The sequence below is a fragment of the Aulonocara sp. 'chitande type north' Nkhata Bay genome, linkage group LG3 (assembly GCF_057382095.1).
Source record: "Aulonocara sp. 'chitande type north' Nkhata Bay isolate Kocher_YH1m ecotype deep benthic linkage group LG3, A_spYH_male_GT1.1, whole genome shotgun sequence".
Taxonomy (NCBI): domain Eukaryota; kingdom Metazoa; phylum Chordata; class Actinopteri; order Cichliformes; family Cichlidae; genus Aulonocara; species Aulonocara sp. 'chitande type north' Nkhata Bay.
The window spans coordinates 29,669,358-29,691,881 of NC_141346.1; the positions used below are offsets into that span (position 1 = coordinate 29,669,358).

General features: G+C 40.1%; 2 protein-coding genes across 5 annotated transcripts in view; both read right to left on the reverse strand.

Annotated features, from left to right (window-relative positions):
• Positions 1 to 18,132, reverse strand: part of LOC147335071 (uncharacterized) — a 37,312-nt gene extending 19,180 nt beyond the window's left edge. For 2 of the 3 annotated variants that reach the window (XM_086275826.1, XM_086275834.1), the window contains exons 1-14: positions 8,785 to 11,192; positions 7,267 to 7,328; positions 6,922 to 6,960; positions 6,401 to 6,811; positions 5,977 to 6,200; positions 5,547 to 5,716; positions 5,206 to 5,340; positions 4,485 to 4,583; positions 3,515 to 4,382; positions 3,226 to 3,327; positions 3,091 to 3,125; positions 2,388 to 2,540; positions 2,079 to 2,207; positions 1,820 to 1,858 (exon numbers count right to left, since the gene is read on the reverse strand). In XM_086275826.1, the coding sequence (XP_086131952.1) occupies positions 1,820 to 1,858; positions 2,079 to 2,207; positions 2,388 to 2,540; positions 3,091 to 3,125; positions 3,226 to 3,327; positions 3,515 to 4,382; positions 4,485 to 4,583; positions 5,206 to 5,340; positions 5,547 to 5,716; positions 5,977 to 6,200; positions 6,401 to 6,811; positions 6,922 to 6,960; positions 7,267 to 7,328; positions 8,785 to 11,055 (4,737 nt within the window). In that variant the 5' untranslated portion in view covers positions 11,056 to 11,192. Of the gene's footprint in view, positions 1 to 1,819; positions 1,859 to 2,078; positions 2,208 to 2,387; positions 2,541 to 3,090; positions 3,126 to 3,225; positions 3,328 to 3,514; positions 4,383 to 4,484; positions 4,584 to 5,205; positions 5,341 to 5,546; positions 5,717 to 5,976; positions 6,201 to 6,400; positions 6,812 to 6,921; positions 6,961 to 7,266; positions 7,329 to 8,784; positions 11,337 to 18,039 lie in introns of those variants that run through there. The other variant, XM_086275842.1, reaches the window with a different exon arrangement.
• Positions 18,133 to 22,131: 3,999 nt separating this feature from the next.
• The window catches only part of LOC147335072 (uncharacterized), a 40,782-nt gene continuing 40,389 nt past the window's right edge, over positions 22,132 to 22,524 (reverse strand). For both annotated transcript variants that reach the window (XM_086275813.1, XM_086275803.1), the window contains one exon: positions 22,132 to 22,453. In XM_086275813.1, coding sequence (XP_086131939.1) covers positions 22,379 to 22,453 — 75 coding nt within the window. In that variant the 3' untranslated portion in view covers positions 22,132 to 22,378. The remainder of the gene's footprint in view (positions 22,454 to 22,524) is intronic.

A 22,524-nucleotide genomic window follows, 5' to 3' on the forward strand; every position in this document is an offset into this window, starting at 1 on the left:
GGTCATAAGTTTGCACTTATATTCACACAGCAGGTATGCACCCTGGCAGCTATCTTCTTTATTCAAATTTATAATTGCAGCTCGTGCTGTTTTTGATAACACTGGTTGAAAAAATATTTAAACCAATGTACACACAGTGCTGTGAAAAACGCATTTGGCGCCTTCCCAATTTTGTAGTTTTTTTGCACACGTTTCAAATCATTAAACAAATGTTTAAAAAAAAAACATACAAAATGCAGTTTTAAATTTTTATTCCAGGAAAAAAAGTTCTCCAAACCTTTCCTAACCCTGTATGAATATCTGAAAAAACGGGTATGTCCCCATTTTTCAAGGTGTTTTGACTTGGATGTGAGTGCTTCCAGTTACGACTTTATACTCTGACTAGAGCTGGGCGATAGAACGATAACGATATGTATCGCGATATAACTTTTACTCGATAGAGAAATTAAGCTATCGCGATAGACCTCGCCGCTCTTGTCCTCTTAAAAAAAAAAAAAAAGGTCAGCCAATCCAAATTCAGTAGCGCAGAGCCGAACCAATCACAGCCGCAGCGTCACGTCGCGTGACTTGTTACGTACAGCACAAGTGCCAAGCCGCACGTGTGTTTGTTTGGGAAGCAGCCAGCGGGTAATGGAGGAAATGAGTGTGCCGACTAGAAAAATCAACCGAGCGTGACCGAAGAGAAAACAGATGATGGTTCCAATGCCGGAGAGATTGTCGAACGGAAGAGCCATAGAAGTTCCGTAGTGTGAAGGTATTTCGGCTATTTCAAGTCTGACAAAAAACAGAGTAGCGTGCACTGTAAATTGTGCCGAAAGCAAGTCTGGAAATACAATAAACTGGTGCATGCGTCACACTGTGCGCCACGTTATTGTTTCGGTGAAATGAATTTCTACAATACTGTTACTGTTAATTCTACTCTCTGCAGTGTTTAAATGCTTACACATACACACAGTTACTGTCCGTCCACACATACGACTCGGTTCTGCTTCTATGCCCCAGCTTTGTTTACTTTTTCCCACCGAGGCTTCTAGACTTCTGATTGGCCAACATTTCAGCACGGTTAGGAATCTAGCGCCTCCTGCTGCTTTGGCATGTTCATAGCAGCGTTTTCCTTCATTTCTGCCTTTATGTGTGGACGGGATTATTTTTTAAAACGGAAAATCTCAGTTTTCAAAAATACCCGTGTACGTGTGGACGTAGCCTCAGTCTCTGACTGGAAGTGCTAATTCGTCATTCGGCTTTTGTCAGACTAAAGTAACTGTTAAAACTGTTTGAAAAGCTCAGCTATACAACAAGGAGAGATTGAGAATTTCCTTTTAGTTCTCAGTTTATTTGATATTGACAAAAGTTAGTCAGTTTTGTCTGTTCTTCTGTAAAACAAACTAAGATTTATTTTTAGAATTAATATTTTGTTTCTAAGTGGAATTGACAATTTAGTCTGTTTCATTTGTTCTCTTTTGAAACTTAAACGCTTTAGCGGCTGCCTTTTGTGTAGTTTGCAATATTTGCCTTTATTTATCTGAAAAAGTCTCATGTTCCTTAAGTACATCTACCCTGTTGAACTTATTATGGGAAATAAATATTTAAATAAAAACAAGCTGCTGATTATTTCACATTTTACTTGTGAGCAACGGCACATTTAAATCTTACAAATATAGTTATTTGGCTTATATCGTGATAGATATCGTTATCGCCTGAAATGAAAAAAACATATCGTGATATGAAAAAATCTCATATCGCCCAGCTCTAACTCTGACCAATAAATCTAAAGGTATTCTAGCGTAGTCTTTGTTCCTGAGATATGTGTGTTACTTACATAGCACAGCCGTTTCATCAGAGACTTATAAAACTCAAGCTGAAAGAGAAAAAAAAAAAAAGTTAAAAATCATTACATCACTTTGGATTCTGTTTGATTTATTTCAGCTTAAAGATGTTTTTTTTCTACAAAAAGAAAATATTTTTAAAAATTTATAATCACACTTTAAAAAAAGAAGAAGCAGAAACCGATTATTTTCGAATAATTTTAATAACATCTGTCACAACAGTAAAGTGCATTATCTACACACATTGCTTACCGGCGTCATTAAAATGTCGCCCTTCTCAACCTGCAGTCGAAGTTTAGACCCATTGAGAATAAAATCATGATTTTCTGATGCTAGCACGATGTTTTTAGCTGCCACTGCTGTCGGCATGAGGGCAAAAGCCTGAAGGAAAAACAAACCACCAAACACTGATTTCAACTGAATAATCATGAAGACAGGCACTCACAAAATATGTATTAACTAACTAAATGTTAGTTAGGTCGTCTTAGAAAAGACATTTAGAATCCCATTAAAATGAAGGTAATAATCCAGCCCAATGCAAATTCATGGCCTGGTGCTTACCATGCGCGCCTGTGGTATAACGTAGATCGTATCGTCGTAATATTCAAATCTGTGTCGAGTGAGCAGACCGGCGATGTCCTCCTCTGCGTAACAGCCATCGTGATACTCTGGCAGGTTGCTTATTAACAGCACCTTGTAATCAAGCGAAACAAGCTGTGCAAAAGAAAAGAAATTCAGAATCTGTTTACAATTGCAATTGAAGAAATTCCAGACAGAAATCTGAAAAATGCAAACATTAACTTATAAACTGTGCCTCACTTTGAGCACTGTCTACAACTATGAACACAATGAGGTACATCAGAATAAAATACCTATTACAAAATGTTTCTGATGGTAACTTTCTTTTTACTGTGCATATAATTTGCATATAATTTGAACATTTTAAACTAGCTTTTTAATAAAGGAGTTTTAGTATGTGTTAGTACATGAGATAATTGTTTTATTACAATACTAAATTGGTAATCAAGAATCGTGCAATTCTATTAAGTGTCTATACTGACTACAAAATCTCTGTTATTGCGACATCCCTACTGAATTTTTAACATTTTTCTACATTTACACCTACTTGAGTGTCACCTGACAATGAGATATAACCCAACTATAAACTTTTAAAACAAATTGAACTATTTCAGATCAAAACTTAACCACTTTGACAAAGCATGTTTTTCTTACAGGTATAATTTAAGTGTTTTTTTAATGTTACCTTTGAATGGGGAAGTCTGACTGTCTTGAGACAACCTGTAAAGTGCAGAGCAAAAGAAAAACAGAAAATAATTATAAAATAGAAAATATCTTCACATTGAGAAATCTTTCATACAGATCTTTGGGGATTTCTTACGGATTCTTTCTGGACGCAGTTGCTCTTGTATCCGTTCCCCAAATGTTGGGTGGGTAGGAGCGACCGGCTGATCCTTTGAGATCTTCTTTGCAGTCACAGAGACTTAGAATAAAGGAAATGTAGTTAAGTTAAATAGTGGTAGTTTAGATAGGATGCAAATTACCCAGCTGATTTAAATAAAAATCTGAAAACTGTTCTCGTCATGAAGCACAGTCTTTAGCTTTTGATTCCGTCCAACATCCTGCTGTCAAAGATACTCCACACTTGAAGGTGTTTTCTGTCCACTTACCTTTGTCCTTTGTAACCGTTTCTACACTTTCAACTCTTTGCTTTGCCTCCACAGAAATCTCAGGTGATTTTCCTGCAGTCTGCTGTTGTGTTTCTTCTTGTAGAGCAGAATCTGAGCTCTGCTCGGTCTGTTCTGAAGCTTTGAGTGAATCTTCTGGACTTTTGATGACAGTTTGTGGTTTCTGAGGTGGATCAGTGGGTTTTGGTGGCGATGTATTTGGCTTGGTCTCAGCTGCACTAGTTGGTAGTTGATTCTCACTCGATATAGTTGGTAACGTCTGATTATCTTTGCCGTCAGTTGAAGTTTCAACTTCTGTGTGGTCCTCCCTTTCAGAAGCTGATGATTTTCGTGCTTCACCTTTAGGCCCCATCGCAGATTCATGAATCTTTGTTTCAGGTTTCTTGTGTTTTGTCTCTACATCAGGCTTATCCTCTGACGTTGTTGATTTAGAAGGATCCACTTTTTCTTTTTTCAGAGTTCCTGCTGTTTTAGATTTCTGCGTCGTTGAGGCCGTTTCTCCTTTGGAAGTCAAGACTTTTGGCTCACCATCAACTGCAGCACCTTTAATTGGTTCAACAGCCTTCATAGTATTGGCTGTATTTTTAGGTGCCACCACAGCTTTTTTAGCACCGGTTTGAGACCCTTTGGGTTTACGTTTTCCTTTCAAATCACTGGTGTTATGCTGCTTTTCGGGACTCTTCGTAGATTTACTCTTAGATTTTTCGAGGCTTGAAGCTGCTTCTTCGGCCTTATCACCAGTTTTTACAGTTTTAGCTTTTTGCTCAGCTGAGATGTTTTTCGCTTTGGAAACAGAGACTTTTGCTGTAGTTTCCAGTTTAGTTTTTGTGGTTTTCTTGGATGCAATTTCCTGTAAACAAAGATAATTTTGGATTAATCAGATTACTGATCATTTTGCCACAGAAGAGCAGTGATGTTAATATTTGTATTTCTCAAGGGAAAACAAAGTTACCTTTTCATTAACAACACTGACAGTTACTTCTTTTATGTCAAAGTTCTTTAAGCTCTTCAGTTTCTCAGCATCTTCCTGTTTCTCGAAACACACAACTGCCTGGGTGTGCACAAACACACACACACACACACACACACACACACACACACATTAATTTGGATTACTACCAAAACTATTACGTTACTACATTCACACTAAAAATCATATATGAGCACTTGTCAGTAGCTTACAAGTATTTGATGACAAGTTTGAGTTTTCCAAGCAAACTACAAGCAACGGTGACAACTTGCAAGCAACCAATGTGATTCCAAGGATGTTTTTAGTGCAATGTGTATATATAGATTAAAAAAATGCATAATGCAAAGCAGCAAAATAAAAACAAAATACATTGTGTATGCTTTCATAGGATTAGACTTGAGCAGAAACTTTCTGACATTGCGATGTCTATATAAAAGCTCAGTATAATCCAAAGTAGCCATGAACGTGAGGGCTGCAAGACCACAGAAGAAAAGTAAGGATAACCAACTGACTTTAAACCGCATGATGAATGCATGACTACAACTAATGAATGGACAGTACATTTATAGAGAATTGTAGCTACGGTGCATAAATATCTATCTTAGATTGCAGAAGCAAACCAGGAGACACATTTTCTCTAGATTCACAAGTAGGTCAATGAACTCATCCATCTATAACAGTGAGCAAATTTCAGTGTACATACCTGTAATCTTGACCTAAACAAAACAACTGACTTGGTTTTTCCAAATTTCTCCACAGCAGAAATCACTTCACTGTGAGAGAGACTACTGACAATCCCTTGTAGCCTCACCATGGTTGGAGGGGAAGATTTAGCAGCCTGTGGAAACACAGCGAAGAAAAATATGAACAAACCAAATGCAGATTTCATCATGACAATTTGACTCAAAGTTTGTGCTTGTATAAATTTGTGTTGAAGGATTTAATCTTGGTTTTGTGGCATCAACAATCACGTCACTGTCACTGACCACATTATAAATTGTCCAAAACTGTCCATTCATGAAAAAAGGCATCATGTGAAGTCACCTTGGTCTTCTCTGTGCTAGGCCTCCCTTTAACTGATTCTGGAGATGCAGAACGTGAGGACGATGATGTTGATGGGGACGACTTCATCTTGGCTAGCTCAGCCAGCAGGGCAGGAGCCAAAGTTTTGACGACAGTCTCCAGGTCAGACTGTTTTGATAAGGACTGGAGAGCTAAAAGACCACAGGTACAAAAGAGATTCGCACATTGGTGGGTCCCAAGTCTCAAAAATCATCTACTGCTTCTGAAAGTTTTATAATCGTAGAAAAAACTATACTGACATTTTCTGGTGGTACTGGTCTTTATTTATAATTTGCATTAGTAAAGTTAATGTTGTGTGCGTGTGTGTGTGTGTGGGGGGGGGGGGGCAACTTTGATCTTAGAAAAACCTAATGAGTACATACCAAAAAATACCATGAAGCAATTTTCAAACCTGATGTTTCCAGCAGTTTCTTTGCCAAGATCTTCGAGCTGCTCAACTTTCGCATAGGAGATGACCTCTCTGTCGACGATCGCCTCTCCCAGCTTCTCCTTGGTGATGAACGTTTCTCATCTCTTCTTCTCGGCGAGGATCGTCTCTCGCGTCCCCTTGAGCGTGATCGATATCGTGAAGAGGAAGGACGGTCATACCATGAGGAGTCAGAATGAGACCGGGACCTGAAAAAAGTATGGATCAAAGAACTTAATGACTCATAAACATCTCAAAGCACACATCCAGCATGGATACAAAAGGTAAATAGTCCACCAATTAAGTGTTTTTAAATTTACATTATTAAATAAATTACTTTTCGCCCTCTCCACTGGAGAGCTAAATCTTTTTGATTGATCCTAGTTCTCAAAATGTATGTTGGACAGACCTGCGATTACGTCTGGAGCTGTAGGGAGATCGTGATCGGCTTCTGTGTCTCTGCCTTCGGGGGCTACGTGATCGAGAACGGGAATGACTAATTCGTCTGTCCCTCCTACGCTCCAAGTCACGGCGGCGACGTGGACTGCCGGAGCGGGAACGGCTACTTCGTCTGTCCCTGCTACGCTCCGAGTCATTATGGCTGCGGGAGCGGGAACGGCTACTTCGTCTATTTCTTCTTCGCAACGAGTCACGATGAGTGCGGGGGCTGCGAGAGCGGGAACGGCTACTTTGCCTGTCCCTGCTACGCTCCGAGTCACGATGGCTCCGGGGGCTGCAGGAACGGGAACGACTCTCATGTCTGGTTTTCTTCTGGGAAGTCTCAGCAGAAGTTGAGGGAGAGGGCTTGGCACCTGATGCACTAACAATTGCATATAAAAAGAAAGGCACATGTTAAATCAAAGAAAATGAAAGCCTCCAATGCTGGCATGTTTTTTTATTCGCCAAATGACTTGAAATGAAGATAATTACCCTAGCAGTGATGCAATTTCACCGTTCCATTCTGGGTATCTGTGGAAAAACACAGATACATTTTTGTCAGATGTTGCAAGATAGAATGTCCTTAAAAATATATTATTGTTCATTAATCCAGAAACTCAGAAATGTATTCAGCCTTTCAACAATTTAGGTTAGGGAAAATGGCTCATGGTAAATGCTGCAAATCATTAAGGTGCTTTAAATTAAAAAAATACAAATGAACAGTTCTTAGGGAGCTATCCTAGCATTACAACCCTGGCATCATTTTGGCACACCCATGGTTGTGCTGCCCCAAAGATATCGGTTCATAATCACGAAGTACAGAGAAGAAAGATTGACCGCTTTCGCAGAAGTTTGCAGTTCTCGATGTGAAGGCTGGTATTCTGGTGGGAGACCCAATCCTAGTGGTCACAACAAAAAACAAACATTTAGACAAGGTTTATTATTATCAGGAGCAACGTTTGTCATTGACATCACTTGCTGATAAAAGGTCACTAAACTTTGCAGTGGCCTTAAAAAAATTCTTAAAATATTAACAGTTAGTCCTTCACTGAACGCAGAAGCATTATAACATTAGCCAGGAGCCTGGATTGTATTTAAACCTTCATAGGCCAAAAACCAGGAACAAATAAGCGTGACACATCATACCTTTCCTGGGATAAAATTTTAAAAGTGAAATTATTTAGTATATATAGAAAACACAAGTCAAACATCTGATTACAAACAACCAAAACAAAAGGTCAATTAGGCTCTGGATTCTGGACTCTCAGGCTCTTCTTATGGCATCAAACTTTCCCGAGGCTCCAAGAAGGTCGTCTCAGGAGAGGCCAAGTTTGGATTAGGACAAAATGCACCACCTATGACGATCACAGTTGGAGTAGCGACAGGAAGATGACGTTGAAATAGACCAGAAGAGGAAGGTGCTGTTTCTTTGACGAGGAGCTCAAATGTGAAATTTGATGCAGCGAAGGAAGGCCAATCCATAAAGAGAGATTCAACAACAAATCAAATCAAATCTGGTGCTTGTGTAGCTCATGACTGGGCGCAGCGGGTGCTTATGTTTGTGGTAGTAAATGATGTTGCCTTTTGGGACACAGAAACACTAACTTAAAAAGAAAGTATGAGTAAAAAAAAAAAAAAGAAGAAGCGAGTATTACACAAAAACAAGGTGCCCACTAATGTGAAATAAAGGACAAAACACACTATTCTTAACTCTAATGACAAAAGACAAAAAGGGGAACTTTCACATTCAGCAACAGTTCCAGAAAAAGCAAAGCTGAATGTGCACTGTGGAACAGCAGCCCAAGAACAGAGACAAATGAAAAAACAGCCGTCTTCCAACATTTTGATGCACAGGCTCTTCAGGTTTGCAGGTTTCTCCTCATCACGTCATCTGAGGCCTTGGTTCCATTGTTAGCAAAAGCCTTGAATGTCTTCGCATCAGTTTATGTCAATTTAAAAGAGATTAAATCTATCAATTGCAAGTACAGACCACTGAAGATTCTGAAGGTCTCTTATTAGTAGTGTTTTTCAATTACAATATCTGATAGACATATAGTTAAGTTTAGTCTGCACTGTAATCCTTCAGAAATTCTGGTACAGAATACTGAATTGCAGAAATATGTGAAAAATTTGTCCAAATGTTTGTATTCCAAGTTGGTAGTCTTCCTACAGTCATCATTATGCAGGAATAGTGTATAAAACAAACCAAATAGACTTTAAAGTAGCATACATGAAGTTTTTCCCAAACCACAATCCTATAATGGGATCCAAAATCAAATCAAAAACAAAAAACATTGCATGTCAAATAAATAAAAACCGACAGAAAGCAAAAACATCGAACAATCTTCCACTTACCTTCATCAGAGTACATTCCTTGTTACATAGAGAGCAGGTATGAGGAAAGACCCTAGGTGAAGCGGCAGTGTAGTCTTGCATCTGGGCCAGCACTGGGATATTCCCTGTCACTTCTACCTTTGCTGGAAGCTGCTTGGTGGAAGCGGGCTGCGGTATATGAATGAAATTCATGAGGTTCTGCATTAGGGGAGAGAGACCCGGAGGAACGGGCATCATGAGCCCTGGCATGAGGGATGGCTGTGGAACTGGCTTTGCAGCCGAAAAAACTTGAGACTGCAAAGCTTGTCCCATATGCACAGCTGGCTGATTCTGCATCTGCTGCAACCCAATCGGCAGGTTAGGTACCTGGGCCATCTGCTGCTGCTGCTTCAGTTGCTGCTGTTGTATCTGCTGCTTCAGTTGTTGCTGCTGCTGCTTCAGTTGTTGCTGCTGCTGCTGCTGCTGCTGCTGCTTCAGTTGTTGCTGTTGCTGCTGCTGCTTCAGGTGTTGCTGTTGCTGCTGCTGCTTCAGTTGTTGCTGTTGCTGCTGCTGCTTCAGTTGTTGCTGCTGCTGCGTCTGCTTCAGTTGTTGCTGTTGCGTCTGCTTCAGTTGTTGCTGTTGCGTCTGCTTCAGTTGTTGCTGTTGCGTCTCCTGCTGCTTCAGTTGTTGCATCTGCTTCAGTTGTTGCTGTTGCGTCTGCTTCAGTTGTTGCTGTTGCGTCTGCTGCTGCTTCAGTTGTTGCGTCTGCTGCTGCTGCTTTGGTGGTGGTTGTTGCATTGTCTGTTTCACCTGTTGCTGTTGTACCTGCTTCTGCTGCATTTGCTGTTTTTTCATCTGCTCAGAAACATTTGATACTTGCCCGTGAGTCTTACTCTTTTCTTTGATGTGACTGTCGCTGCTGCTGCTGCCAATGAGTACAAGGCCAGGTCGGCTTGGATGCACACTACGAACTATATTAGGAGTTAGTTGGCTTTTTGATGCTGAATGGCGATCTGGCTCTGGATTTTTCAACGGAAGGGCTTTAGTGACTTCTGCTTTAAGAGGTCTTATGTCTGTGTCTGTCTTTGGCAGAGAGAAACCTTTGAAGATTTCTTGAGATGACTGGTTCGGTTGGGTGTGCAGTTGTTGAGCTGGATCGCTGCTTCGCATTGAGCCATGACTGGTAAAAGAGCTGCCTTGATCACAGGAAGAAACCAAGGTGCTGTTTTTCACCTCTGTCATACTTTTTTGCAGTGGTTCTCGACTGTGACCGCTACTATCATAGGAGCCCATCAGCAGCGTACCTCCACTTCCACCACTACTAGCTCCACTGCTGCTCCTTCCAATTTCATCCCCAAAGCTCCCAGTATATTTTCCAGTATGTCCATAATCAATCACTTTACTTGGTTGGACAATAGGTGACAATTCATCCTGACGCATCCCTTCCCCTCTTGAAGTACTCAACCTTTCCCTTCCACTCATACTTGTGGTGGAATGAGGATCATAGTAGGATTTTGATGGATCTGCTGTGGCAGATCTCTTTGCCTTTTCCATGCGGATTTGTCGTAAGATAAAAGGCAGGTTGTCAGGAGTCATCTGATCTTCGGGATATGAGATCAGATGTTCCAGGTCCTCTTTTTCAAGTCCAAACTGCATAAGGATGTTCACAGCTGTTTCTGAAGTGTACTTGGGACGAGTAGACTCTGCAGAACCCACAGGTTTGCCTGGCACTGGGTAGTCATAATCACCTAAGCCTGGAATGGATTGCACATTGCGCTCTCTTTCATTCGAGGCATTAAACCTACCGTCACCAGTGCTTAGATAGCTCAATGAAGCAGATGATGAACAGTATTTAGACGAATCATCCTCAGTTTTCCGTTTGTAGCTTGGCAACCAGTCCATGGAGCTAGTGCTACTTGCAACATCAGGAGGTCTTTGAGAGTTTGAGGACAACATGTAGGAAGTCACATCTTTGCCTGAAGAATCATACTCATGTCTTTGAGTAAAATGACTGCTCTTGTCTACAGGCTGATTTCTCACCTCCTCTCTGGCTCTGCTTATATGCATGTCTATGGACCTCCTTATGTCCTCTTCCATTGAAGTCTTACTCCCTTCTGGCCTGTAGCTCATTATTCCCCCAGATTTTGCAGGAGTCGCAGATGAAACTCCAGAAGAGCTAAAGCTGGACCCAGGCCCAAGATGAGGAGATGTCTTATGAGAGTCTCTCTCTGCCTGCATACTGGACTGTCCATAGCGCCCCTGGGCTGAACTTTGATTCCCAGAGGCATAGGGGTTATATGAGGGATGGGACATGGTGTTAGCAACCTTCAGAAGGTTTAGTAGACTGATGGCTGCAGCTGTCGGGCAGGGGGGTGTTGTGGGTATAAATGGGGCAGGTGTGTTGGTTCGACCATCAACAGCAATAGCGTTATTTATCTGTGTCAACGCAAGGTGGGTTTTCAGCTGAGCCAGCCGCAAGCATGCAGCTTGCTGTCCGATCAGTAAAAAGCTCCCTGGGAGCCCACCCAGTAGGGGGCTCTGTTGGGGCCCTGGTGCAGGAGAAGGGGCGTAACGCTTCAATGACAATGGAAAAGCTGGAAAGTTAAAAATAAAGAAAACAAAGAATAAAGGTTAATCAGTTGTACTGGGCCTCAGAATCTTGGAAAGATGAAATCCATCGTCCGGGAGGCCTTTTCTTAATTTGCAGACTCTGCTTCCCGAAGATCATTCATTCATACGGATTCATTCTGTTAGTATCATCTTCAGGTCTTCACTAGTAAGAAGGAAAGGTGGAAACAAAAGCATCAAAAACAGAGAAACAGAGAAAACATGAGATTTAAACAATAGAGACACAGGAGACAACAACAACAAAATAGAAAGGAGGTGTTAATCTTAGAAGAATAAGCTTAATAGATCTTCCAAAGCAGCTTATCTTATCCTCCTCTATCTTTTGCATGTCCCTGATCTGTGGATAGAGACACAGAACATACACGCTAGTCGTCCAACATCTAGATGTTTCTAACAAGACCCATGATTAGTACCCATTAAGGTCGAACTAACATATGCACACAAATTTTGCTACACGGGTGTGGTTTTTTATTATGACGATCTCCAAGTCCAGTCCACAAGTTGCAGTGCTGTGCTGGGTAGGCAGCATTCAGAAGAGAGATGACGTATGGCTTGGAAAGTTGGTGAAGGAAGCTGGATCTGCTGTTGACTTTCTGGTAATGACAGCACACAGATGGACCTCAACCGGTGCAAACTGCCATTGTCATGAACACATCCTCCTAACCCCTAAACATGATCGCAATAAACCAAAGGAGCATGCTCAGTGGCAGGTTGGTGGCATAGAGCAGCTTATGATGATCTTCTGTCTCCTCAGAGGACACGATTAGACTCCTCCGCTCATCTTGAATTACAGCAGATAAGGGACTCAAGTTGAGTACCATAATTGATGCTCTGTTGTCTGCTTGCACTTAATTTAACTGGTTATATAAGCTCTCTGCACTTTCAGTGACTTTAGTGTCACTGTAAAATCATTTTGCACCGTGGAATAATTTAATTAATCCGTACACTATCTGCACAGACCATGTACCTGATCATTATGCAAGTACTTTTTACAAACTTTTCACATATGCAACAGGCTATGTTCCGAGAAGTGCAGTAAAAGCGTCCCAACAATTCTTACATTAAACAACAGCAACAGTGAGAGAAAGCATTGTCACGAATGAAAACCAATGACGATTTTCTGAAAACCTTTGCAAACCTCAAAAGAAAATTAGTTTGTAAAACTGCAGCTACAAACTACTGAACGTTTGCTGTTTGCTCCCTTTGTGCTATGATGGCTCTCTAATTTTAGGGACAAACTGTTATCCAGTGCAAAACTGGACTGGTGCATGTCTTCTATATAGATCCTTGCTACCAGTCATCAATGATGACATCAATGATGACATCAATGCCAAAATAAGAGACAATGACAATATTTGGAGGCCAAAAGTGAACACAACAGATTTCCCTCAATGTTACTGTTTTTTTTTTTTGTTTGTTTGTTTGTATGTTTTGGGGGGTGGGGCGGGCGGTTGTATTGCTTGTGTTAGCTAGGTTATGCTTAAAAGTAATTTAAGAGAAAGTGAATTGCATAGATACACACACCTACCAGATGTAAAGAAGAATAACGCAATAGGAGAAAAGAATGAAATAAATGTTTAAAAAAAACATAGATCCTTAAGTGGTAATATAGAACAACACAACTAACCAACAGCTCAGCTAAACACAACATGATTAGTTGTTAATGACATTAGGGCTGCACAATATTAGGAAAACCTGCGATGTGCGATAACTATGATCAATACTGCGATAACGATATGACTTGCGATAAAATAAATATAAAAAAAACCAAATACATAATTTCTGTTTTACTGCAAGTTTTATTTAAAGAAAGCTGCTGTATTAGCAGTGTAACAACAAAGTGCACTTTAACATTGAAACATTGCCCCCATAAAAAGATTTCTGAGGCTTGAATTCTGAAAGACATCCTTCCTGGTCTCTAGAATTAGTTTTAAATACATAACTTAAATTATACTGCAAATTATCTCAATGCAGTTGTTCATCATTTTACCACTCACCAAGTAGTTATGATGTAAGTCAAAACTGGAGAGGAAACTTTACTGTAGTGCTTGCGTAGTTTTCCGCTTGGCTCAGTTCAAACATGACGGTTTTGCGACATGTTTCGTACATTTGTGGAATGGCGACATGTGAAAAGTAGTTTCGTGAGGGGATGCGGTATCTCCGGTCCACTTTATGTATCAGACTGGTGAAGCACTCTCTGCTAACTGTATTTATAGGCATCATGTCTTTGTCAAAAAATGTGTAATGGCCTCTGTTATTTCTTTGTAGCGCTTTGACGTTTTCTCATAAGGAGTCCCACTTGAAAAACTCTAATACAGAGACGGCTGTTGGACTGCGGTGCTCTTTGTCTTAACATTAGCAACCTTTGTTTGGTTTGCCCTGTCTTTCTGGAACTCTTCAAACAGTTCTCTGTGGTTGTATTGAAGATGATGGTTCAGATTAGTCATGTTTCCTCTGGTGGTTGCCACGAGTGTTCGGCAAGTTTTGCAGAGTACCTGTGTTTGGAGAACGTCGTCTTTATCAAATCCAAAGTACCTCCAAATAAGCGAGGTACTATTTTTTTTTTTTAGGCACGAGGGGTTTCTTTGATTGGTAAATTCTTTAAAGCACGTGTGTAAACATTTTAAGGTACCCAATTATCGCAGTTTACGTCGTCTTTTGCGATGGGCCCATCGCGCAGGCTGATATCGCGATGACAATAAATTTTCAATTTATTGTGCAGGCCTTAATGACATCTGTAGTTTTAGTCAGCCTACCCTACATTGCAGCCGTCTTTACACTGCCTTTAAGTAAGCACCTGCAGCAGTGGAAAAGTGATTTTTGCTCACTGCACATGCGTGGGAGCAGGTTAATGACAGGGGATCTTTTCCATAGTCTGAGCGTCCAACTGTCTTAATGTCTAATTACAGCTGGGCGATAGAACGATAACGATATGTATCGCGATATACCTTTTACTCGATAGAGAAATTAAACTATTGCGATAGACCTCGCCGCTCTTGTCCTCTTTAAAAAAAAAAAAAAAAAAAAAAAAAAAAAAAAGGGTCAGCCAATCCAAATTAAGTAGCGCAGAGCCGAACCAATCACAGCCGCAGCATCACGTCACGTGACTTGTTACGTATAGCACAAGTGCCAAGCCGCACATGTGTATTTGTTTGGGAAGCAGCCAGCCACCGTACCGCCCGGGTAATGGAGGAAATGAGTGTGCCGACTAGAAAAATCAACCGAGCGTGACCGAAGAGAAAACAGATGATGGTTCCAATGCCGGAGAGATTGTCGAACGGAAGAGCCATAGAAGTTCCGTAGTGTGAAGGTATTCCGGCTATTTCAAGTCTGACAAAAAACAGAGTAGCGTGCACTGTAAATTGTGCCGAAAGCAAGTCTGGAAATACAATGAACTGGTGCATGCGTCACACTGTGCGCCACGTTATTGTTTCGGTTAAATGAATTTCTACAATACTGTTAATTCTACTCTCTGCAGTGTTTAAATGCTTACATATACACACAGTTACTATCTCTCCACACATACGACTTGGTTCTGCTTCTATGCCCCAGCTTTGTTTACTTTTTCCCACCGAGGCTTCTAGACTTCTGATTGGCCAACATTTCTGCACGGTTAGGAATCTAGCGCCACCTGCTGCTTTGGCATGTTCATAGCAGCATTTTCCTTCATTTCTGCCTTTATGTGTGGATGGGATTATTTTTTAAAACGAAAACGGAAAATCTCCGTTTTCAAAAATACCCGTGTACGTGTGGACGTAGCCTCAGTCTCTGACTGGAAGCGCTAATTCGTCATTCGGCTTTTGTCAGACTAAAGTAACTGTTAAAACTGTTTGAAAAGCTAAGCTATACAACAAGGAGAGATTGAGAATTTCCTTTTAGTTCTCAGTTTATTTGATATTGACAAAAGTTAGTCAGTTTTGTCTGTTCTTCTGTAAAACAAACTAAGATTTATTTTTAGAATTAATATTTTGTTTCTAAGTGGAATTGACAATTTAGTTTGTTTCGTTTGTTCTCTTTTGAAACTTAAACGATTTAGCGGCTGCCTTTTGTGTAGTTTGCAATATTTGCCTTTATTTATCTGAAAAAGTCTCATGTTCCTTAAGTACATCTATCCTGTTGAACTTATTATGGGAAATAAATATTTAAATAAAAACAAGCTGCTGATTATTTCACATTTTACTTGTGAGCAACGGCACATTTAAATCTTACAAATATAGTTATTTGGCTTATATCGTGATAGATATCGTTATCGACTGAAATGAAAAAAACATATCGTGATATGAAAAAATCTTATATCGCCCAGCTCTATGTCTAATGCCAGGCCACTGATAACCAATACCATCACGTCTGGGATGAGTCTTAAGAGCGGGGTTAACGTCAGGGCTCGCAAAATCGCTAGCCCGACGTCCCGGGGCTAGCGATTTTTCCAGTCGGGCTACCAAAATCTATCTCTGCCCTGCCCGTCGGGCTATTGTAGGAAGGAAAAATATATGTCAATGCTTTTGCATTCTTTCGGAAATGTAGCTGGGTAATTATGTCATTGGCATCAGTGAGCCAGAATTTGCGCTTGTTTTTTGCTTTCACTTTGCAATCGTGCGAACTGTGTATGGAGAGCGACAGTACTGATTGGTGAGTGACAATCATTTGCGCACCAATTCCTCTGACATCGTCTTATCAGTCGTTAGCCTACTATGCAAACATGATAAGTGAAATCTCCCGCAGCAAGCTTAAACATGTGATAGGTTGATCGCGCAAAGAATCGCTCAGCGTTATGTGAGCGCGTGTGTAAAAGCAGCAGGATATATATTTTAGTTTTGCTGAGCCAAATAAGACAGGTCAGGGTGAAGAAGTGACAGCCAAAGAAAAGCTTACCACAAAACGGAAAAGTTATGGCAAATCAGACTATAAGGCAAAAAGAAAGTGCAGCTTTATGGTTTCATGGACAAAAGAATTTCTGTGGCTGCAATATGACGAGCTAAATAACCAGGGGTGCACATAAGTGGTCCGCAGGTGCGCATTTGCTGTCAAAATAAAAAACGCACACAAGATAAGAAGTTGCAACGCGTGTTTGCGCACATAGGATTTTCTGGAGGAGGACAGACATTTGTTTAGAACTCTTAAAGATGTCAAGAAGCTCCTTTAAGCAATTACTGTGATGTTCCTCCACCTCCAAAGAAATGTCAGGAGTCCGAACCACAAAAGAAGCACGTATTCTCAGAAAAGTGGTTGCAGGAGGTGAGCTGGCTTCAAACAAATGATGAACGCACAGAGATGTGGTGCAGAATGTACTGTGAAAATCCCACTCTAGCGGACAAAAACAGTGCCTTTTATATGGACGCAAACGCGCGTTGCAACTTCTTATCTGGTGCGCGTCTTTTATTTTGACAGTGAATGTGCACATGCGGACCACTTATGTGCACCCGTGTAAATAACATAATGTTCTGCCGGGTGTGTTGTTGGTTTTCTCTCGATTTCTGAGTCGACAAGCGCCTTTGTTACTGGGACCAGTAATTTTAAGAAAGGCCCCCATTAGAACCCATGAGAAATGCATTATTGCTCAGTCTGCAATATCTTTCCCAGAACAAACACCAATTGCAAATAACATACTAAAAATAAACCTGAAAAATCTGTTTAGAACAGCGTACTATGTTGCAAAGAGTGAACTACCACTGGTAAAATTTAGCAGTCTTTGCAAACTTTAAAAAAAAGCAAATGTCCTCGATCTTGGTTCCACTTGCCTCTTACCTGTGATTTCAGTGGAAATTTCAAATTCAGGATCTGACACAGACTGATTGATGTTCTACACAGTTCTTACAAGTTTATAGAAATTTCTGTTCAATTAGAACCAAGTATTTGAGTTGATGATTGTAATTTTTATACAATGTTGTAATTTGTGTTTCAACAATTTTTTGATTGTTTTGGTTCCGTTACAATATTATACATTAAAGTATAATATAATATTATACATTAAAGTATAATATTGTAAAGGAAACAAAAAATGAAACAAAACATCAATCAAAAAATTGCTCGCTTTTTTATTCGGGCTACTTAAATTTATTTTGGGCTACCAAAAACTGAAGAGTCCCTGCCCGAAGGTCTACCAGGGATTTTGAAATTTTGCGAGCCCTGAACGTGCATCACTAAAGGAGAGAAAACTTTAATACAAGCCAGGTCTGTGGAGTGTGGGCTTATCATAAGTGAAGGACAAAGTGAAGGACAAGTGGTTGTTTTTCTCAATCAGTAGAATTCATATTGTCAGTATTTGTTGTAAATGCTGCCTTTTATGAATGCATTTAAAATGTGTTGTGGGATTGCGTAGTGTGGCTGTTACCGTGGGTTCTCCCACCTAACTAGCTTGGAATGAAAATAAAGGAAAACGGTGGCTGTGGGGATACGTTGGATAACGACAGTCATGCCACTGAGTTAAGTCGGATTGCGCAAAATCCGTGCAGCAGTGAGATATGAGGCGAGACCATAATCCACCAGTCCAGCCACAAGGAGGCAAAAAAGGCAAGGCAATGTATGCAGCTACCGAGGAGCACCACAACCTCCTGCAGGCCCGCTTACAAACTACCACCACAAGTCGACAAACAGCGGCTGTAAGGAAAAGCTGATCGCTTACAGGTTTGTTTGGGGTTTTTTTTTTTTACAACAACTCGGGGTACATACCGTGCTTTATATGTGTGGAATCCGTTTGTTCTGATGTGCTCAAATGAATCCTCACGAAGAACTTCTTGCAATCTACAGCGTTGCTAACGGAAAGGAAACGCTAACCACGTGACCCACCGCAACGTGTTCCGTTTCAGTGGTCTGCCTTCAAAATAAAAGGACGAAGGGAAACGACAACTTTCAAGATACTGTCGTAATTCCACTAACGCATTCCATGCATCATATTATTATTATTATTATTATTATTATTATTATTATTATTATTATTATAAGGAATTAGCACTTGTTTTTCTTTTTTAAAATTTGTTTACTTTTTAGAAAAATACAACTGTGAGTTCTAAATGTTTTATTGAGTGTGTTATTGGAAGTTTCACTACATCTTTCTCTGTGATGGCTTATAGTGGCCGCAGGATAAGTGTACTATAATTAATTTTTCACACGGTGGCGCTATTTCCATAGGAAAACAACTCATATATAAATGTCCTTGATGATGATCTATCATATCTTTTTTTACTACTATAACACAGCCTGAATTTTAATATGTGAAATTACTTTTACACCCCATCACCAATGCTGCACAGATTAATTTTACATTATAAAAATATAATTTATGTTGTGACTGTGAGACATGAGTAAGTTTGCGAAAAGGAAGCATGGGAAAGGGGGGAAATAAGGTATGATTCTCCCTGAAATAAACTTTCTGCCAAATAATTATAATACTAATGCAGTCACAAGTAATAATATCACAAGTTCCCCTTTTATTCATAAAATTTTAATATATTGAATGATGACTGCTTAGTCCTCCGTAAAGATGAAAGCCCCGATGTGCGCAGAGGTTCGGGACCATAAGTCTTATTGTAAACATACCACGGCAGACCCGGCGATGTTTCCATCAACATGCTTTTCAGCTTCTCTTTATTGACCACTTTTCACACACGGTTGCTGTACGCATACAGCCGGCTGTAGCTTTTCAGCTCACAGCCCGACAACACAACAGCAGAGAGAGCACAGACTTTAAGGCGGCGAGGCGTGATTGCGCCTCAGGTGCGTCCGACTCCCCTGCAGACCACGCCCCGCCACACACATTAACCAGGTAAAATACATATTTAGGCAGAATTTTGGAAACATCTAGTTTTTTTAGAAGCATAGTGCTTTTTTTCCAATTACTTTTTAAAAGTCAGGTCAAGGCTCCAAAAGCCCAAAGGCGAAATGAGGGTGGCAGCTCACAACAGTTTTTGTTTGCTACATGGATTAGTTCAGCTGGGTGTCTTTCCTTTTGTTATATTCCTTTAAGAGTTCAAAATGTGTTAATTACATAAATAAAATGTAATTTTCTCTGTAGCACTTCATGGATTTCATAAGCAACACACCTTAGTTGCTCTGTGGATTCTTTTAAAAAGCAGTTAAAAACTTTTCTGTTCAAACAAGCCTTTTGTTGATCTACATATTTTATATTCTTTACATTATTTACATTTGATCTTTTACATTGTGTACAATGTCTATTGATTGTATTGTTTAATTTAATATTTGTGTACAGCGCTTTGACTGACTGTCTGTGAAAAGCGCTTAATAAATAAACTTTACTTACTTTAGTTGTTCACACAAAGCATAAAGGTAAAAAAACAACAATATATACAGTGTTATCTTCATTTTAGATTTCAAAAAGTATTTGCGGCTCCCAGTGTTTTTTTTGCGTGGAAACCCGGTGGCTCTTTGGGTGTTAAAGGTTGCTGACCCTTGGCCTAGGCCATCTGCTACGGTGTTGTCTGCGGGGGCGGCAGCATCTCTGCTGGGGACAGGAAGAGAACAGGCTGATATGGAGGGCCAGCTCTGTTCTAGGATCCCCTCTGGACCCAGTGGAGATGGTGAGTGTTAGGTCTAAACTTGCAGACCTCGCTGTCTCAGTGGCCTGTTACTGTGAAGGAAGCAAGACACTCAGAGCTCCATCGGTTTTTACTTGCAAGGGAAGTCCGGTCAGGTCTAGAGTTGTAAACTTAGCCAACTCTGAATTCGGCCTCCCCTCACAGTCCTTTTATCAACAACAGTAGTTACACAAACATTTCATTTATAATATGACAGTTAAGACACTCACATGTGAACATGTACGCCTGTGATGTGTGTGTGTGACATTTTCTGCTACACCACATATCACTGTGACCTTTCACTGATGTCCCTAGTCACCCCATGTATGGCGTAACCTTTTAACGAACCAGTGTGTAGAAAACAGAGGTGAGCAGTCTTGCTAAAGATCTAATCATCTTGCACAATGACAACCATATTGATCTACAATTCTCTAACAGTGAGTGACAGGAGAATGGAGGCTAAGCCGTCATCCCTGTTGGACAGCATCTCCCAGCCCATGCAGGAGACTCTGACAGCACTGAGCAGCTCCTTCAGTGGCAGGCTCTGGCACCCATGATGTGGGATGGAGAGATTTTGCCGGTCTTTTCTTTCCTACTGCTGTCAGACTCCACAACAAAGACTTCGCAGCTGACCAAACACACAAATCCACACATGTGCAATAACACGAAGTGTAATTCTCTTTTTCTGACTAAATTGTATTTTATTCTGTTTTATTGTGTACAGTATCTTATTCTTATTATCATATATTGCAGTATTTTTTCTAAATTTTCGCTGCTGTAACATTGCACTGTCCAGTTTTGGCTTGTTAGATTATAATATTATTTTATGCCATGTTAGATCCCTAATTAAAGATTGTGAATTATTATGTAGTTTTAGTTTGCATTATTCTCCTGAATTAGAAGAAGCTGATAACTATTGCATCAGTTAAACTGATTTGCATTAAAGTAGACTGCTGATTTATTGTGAATGAATGATATTGTTTTATGATGCATTATACTGCTGAGTTATAAGAAATACTGTTTGCAGAAAGTCATCGCCTTATTTGTCTGATTAGAAGAGAACAGAACATACTGGAGTTTTCTGCCCCATCTCAGCAGGAGCAGATAAACAGGGAGCCAAGGTCGTAGCTTAGGCGCTGTGTGAGAGAAAGCATGTGAATGTTTAGGCTTTTATGATAAGGTGGAGGCAACAGAGGCTATAAGAGTTTGAGCAATGCTCCACCATTTTGAGATCTGAGACTGTCTGCATCAGTGTCCATCTCCCACGCGTGTGATCATTAAAATCATCGTTTGACTCAACCCGGCCGGACCAGTGTTGTTATTGTGGTTTTTCTCTTGTCTCCATCCCCAATAATTTTGAACCTAACAGGCTGTAACTAAACAAATTTCCCACGTGTGGAACTAATAACGGTTATCTTATCTTATATAAAAATAATAAAATTATAGCACACCAGAAAGATAGTCAGGAATTCTGTGTCATCAAAGATGAAAAAACAGGGTGACACAAAACAAAGGTGCGTGAGAAAGAATCATATACTCTGATGAGGGGACTGATTTATTTTAAATAAATGTACCACTGATGGTCTACTTGTCCTGTTTGTGTTTTGGGGTCTTTGTGTCCGGTTGTCTGAGTGCTTTCCCATTCTCATCTCCAGCCCCACACCTACTATGAGAGGAGGTTAAGCAGATGTGTTGTTCTCACAAGGCACTGCTCCACCTCCGCACAGTGTATTTACATCTCAGTGCCTTCAACCAGCCTCAAACAAACTCTGGGCTTTATTTACTGACCTCTAGTGGCAGTAAGGTGACATTGTTTTTTTTTTAATTAGATTTTGCCGTTTTCCATTTGGCATCGTAAACCAAGATTTTGTGTTCTTCTCCGTTAAGCACACTGATTTGCCTTGTAATGAAATGTGGTATGTATAATATTACTGTCTCAATGTTAAAATGCTGGGTTAAAGAGTGAAAACAACGACACAGACACTTAAAATTCTCTTAAGCCTTAAACCTCTCTTATCAAGAGTTCAGCTTTCTCATTTTGAACCTCACAGCTTCTGACCGAATTTGGTGGTTTGTTCAGCTTCAAACTTGAGCCAGTGAGTCTGGAAAGTGTGAGACACACTCAGGTTGATGGACCCTTTTCTTCTAAAGAAACTGAAGCCAAAGATGTAAATGACCAAAAAAAAAAAAAGATTTAATATACTATTAACACCTGTCAGGTACCTCCTGATGACCTGTTAAGTAAATTTATTAATTTTTCAATAACATTTTCACATAAAAGATAAAATAATAACAACATTTTAAAACTGTGCTCTTCACCAGCCTGTACAAACAAAAACAAAACAATTTATGAATGAAGACATATCATTTACAACAAAAGGTACCACACGGTGATTAGTTTAGTTTCTGAACTAGTAGGATCAAAAACATTGGCTTGTTCTCCACAGTGATGTGTTAAAATAATCAGATCAGGTCCATCAGTCAGAAACGGAGCCTTGAGACATCTGAGATGACGTTTTTGAAGCTCTTTGTCGACGTTTCTCATAATATTTCTACAAAAAAAAACAGAAAAGTGAGAAACCAAACATTGTTAGGCCAAGAGTGTGATTTTGTGTACTGAATG